At 42.5% G+C, this 2,677-nt stretch overlaps 1 protein-coding gene across 1 annotated transcript; it reads left to right on the top strand.

Moving 5' to 3' along the window:
- The first annotated feature begins 628 nt into the window (after positions 1–628).
- LOC139410091 (cytochrome b-c1 complex subunit 6, mitochondrial-like) lies at positions 629–2,395 on the top strand. Its single transcript, XM_071155533.1, has 4 exons — positions 629–797; positions 1,126–1,158; positions 1,414–1,575; positions 2,229–2,395. The coding sequence occupies exons 1-4, from the start codon at positions 753–755 to the stop codon at positions 2,259–2,261; spliced, it is 273 nt and encodes a 90-aa protein (XP_071011634.1). The 5' UTR covers positions 629–752; the 3' UTR covers positions 2,262–2,395.
- The last annotated feature ends 282 nt before the right edge of the window (positions 2,396–2,677 follow it).

Here is a 2,677-nt window from a genome sequence, read left to right as displayed (position 1 = left end):
TGATTGAGCATTGGATTAACAATTAGAGGCTGTGTGGCAATGATCAATGATGGCAGTGCACAGCTCATCAGTTAAAATGTACAGGGCAAACAGCGTAGCCTAGTGGTTAGAGCTTTGGACCGGTAACCGAAAGGTTGCAAGTTTGAATAACAGAGCAGACAAGGTACAAATCTGTTGTTCTGCCCCTGAACAAGGCAGTTAACCCAGTGTTCCTAGGCCGTCACGGCTTAGGAACACAATCAAAGAAACTCTGAAGGCCTAGGAACACTGGGATAACTGCCTTGTTCAGGAACAGGTTAAGAACAAATTCTTATTTTCAATGATTGAAAATAAGAATTTGTTCTTAACTGACTTGCCTAGTTAAATAAAGGTAAAATAAATAAAATATATATAACCGGAATAAATTATACAATCTTACTTTAGACCATTTGCTGGGTGTTGCGTTTAGAAATGCTCGGTATTGGGTTTGGAATTTAGGAAATGGATAAGTCTACATGTGAATTGACAGCCTTGTGTGACTGAATCCCTTTTTTTGACAGTGTGTAACTTCTCCGGGGCACACGGTGGCAGTAGCTTTGGTGGCGTACAGGGATTCGACTGGGTGCCGTTTCATTAACGTAGAATAAGTAATGTATCGACACGATTACGTCCGGTAAGTGACCTGGTCCGTCCTCCAGCATTCAATCAAAGAAACTCTGTGGAAAAGTTATTCATCTGACAGCGAGTCATATCAGGGCAAGAGTAGTAACATCATGGTTTTCGAGGAGAAAAGGATCCCGAACGGGGAACCCGAAGATGTAAGACATTAATGAACCATTTTCCATTCAATATGTGGTTAAATAATGAACGGAACCGTGTGTTTAAGGCCTAGATTTGCTACTATAGCTAACAGGAGAGACAGTGTCTAGCCAGCCGGTACGTCAGCTAGCCAGTCAGCTAACGTTAGCTAGCATAGTTAGCCAGCATAGTTAGCCAATAATCTGCTCGGTTGTTTTCGAGCAACCAGTGGCAATAAATAGCATGCAAGTTAGCTAACTAGCTTGGCTAACAACAGCCTTGGCAAGTAGTCCAGTGTGTTATATCGGTGTCATGTTTCGAGTGCTTTAAAATGTGTTTTTCTTTCAGGAAGAGGAGGAAGAAGAGGAGGAAGATATGGTGGTATGTATCGATTTGGTATGATGCAACGTAATCTGCCCACCTTGCATTGGTTCTAAAACCTAAAGAATATTTTGTCAACTAGTTAGTTGTCATGCAACTGGGGGGAATAAATAGCCAGCCTCATATCTGTTTGTGCTATAGCCAAGTCTGATATATGGTTGTTTGTTATGCCAGACATGATGGTTATAGTACAAACAGATCTGGGACCAGGCTATGGAATAGATGACTTATGTAGCCCTGGTCCTTTTGTTCCAGGACCCCCTTGACACAGTGCGGGACAAGTGTGCACAGGCAGAGCACTGCATCCACACCCGGGCAAAACTGGAGGACTGCGAATCCAGGGTCGGCTCCAAGTCCGAGACCGCAGAGGACTGCACTGAAGAGCTTTTCGACTTTCTCCATGCCCGGGACCACTGTGTACGTGAGATCTACCCAGACACAGTCAGCAGCGGTTAACCATGGGGTACAAGGGGAAACATACAACCAGGCATGAGTGGATGTTAAAGCAACCAGCTGATTTAAAGCTAGCACTTCTTGATAGAATGTTACAGCAGGTTGGCTCTCGATTAGTCTGCCAAAAAAAATAACCTGAGACTAAGTCTGGTTGTCAGACTGCCAAGAGAGATGTCAGTGGGTCCAACTCCTTGTCTCCTCAGTCAACTCTATGCGAAGGAGATGTCTGCTACTGCAACTGATACACAAATACATTTGTGTGACTCAACATTTTAAACTTCTACAGCCAGATGACACCCATTTTCAGGAGTCAGTGATTTGTATTTACTCTATAGCATGCTTCTCCATTGTTAAGTTCTTCATGATTGGAGAGCTTAGAATTTGAGTACAATAGTTGGATGATGGCGCAGGACAGAAGGATGTGGAGACATGGGTAAAGAAAAGCACACCGACCCTCATATGGTTTACGGTTATATGCTTTCAGTCACCAGACGAAGAATGAAGCGAGAATACATTTGATGGTATAACTAGCTACTTTAGGAGACAAGTGTCACTCACTTTGCATACATTTGACTAGACAGTTTGCAATAACTTTACCTCTCATTTCTGTCCCCCAGGTGGCACACAAAGTCTTCCATTCTGTCAAATAAAGTCCATCCAGCTCCCTGCACTACTGGCAGAAATTCCCTGTCAGATATAGAAACAAGTACCTGGTTTTAAACGAAACCTCTATGTTGTAACCTCAAATACACACTCTGTTCATGTGAATAAATGGTAAATTAAGTGTTGAATCTTTTTTGTAACTGGTTGGATTTCATGAAGTAATATACTTTTGTTAGTTGTGACGCATCTAATCTCATCTACCAGCTGGCGGTAGCTATTGAGACTGGGATCGAGGTTATGCTGTATCAATGTGGCAAGTGCAGCATAAATTAACTTGGTCATTGGTCTCACAACAACTGGATAATTGCAAAGAATTACAATTGCTTTTATGTTCTGCTTAAATGCAATCTCACATAATGGAAACCTTGTATAGCATGCCTCCATGCAATCAACAACCCCTGGT

Source organism: Oncorhynchus clarkii, chromosome 5, assembly GCF_045791955.1.
Source record: "Oncorhynchus clarkii lewisi isolate Uvic-CL-2024 chromosome 5, UVic_Ocla_1.0, whole genome shotgun sequence".
NCBI classification, from domain to species: Eukaryota; Metazoa; Chordata; class Actinopteri; order Salmoniformes; family Salmonidae; genus Oncorhynchus; species Oncorhynchus clarkii.
The sequence above is the reverse complement of the archived record's forward strand: the minus strand, read 5'-3'. Positions and strand labels throughout refer to the sequence as shown.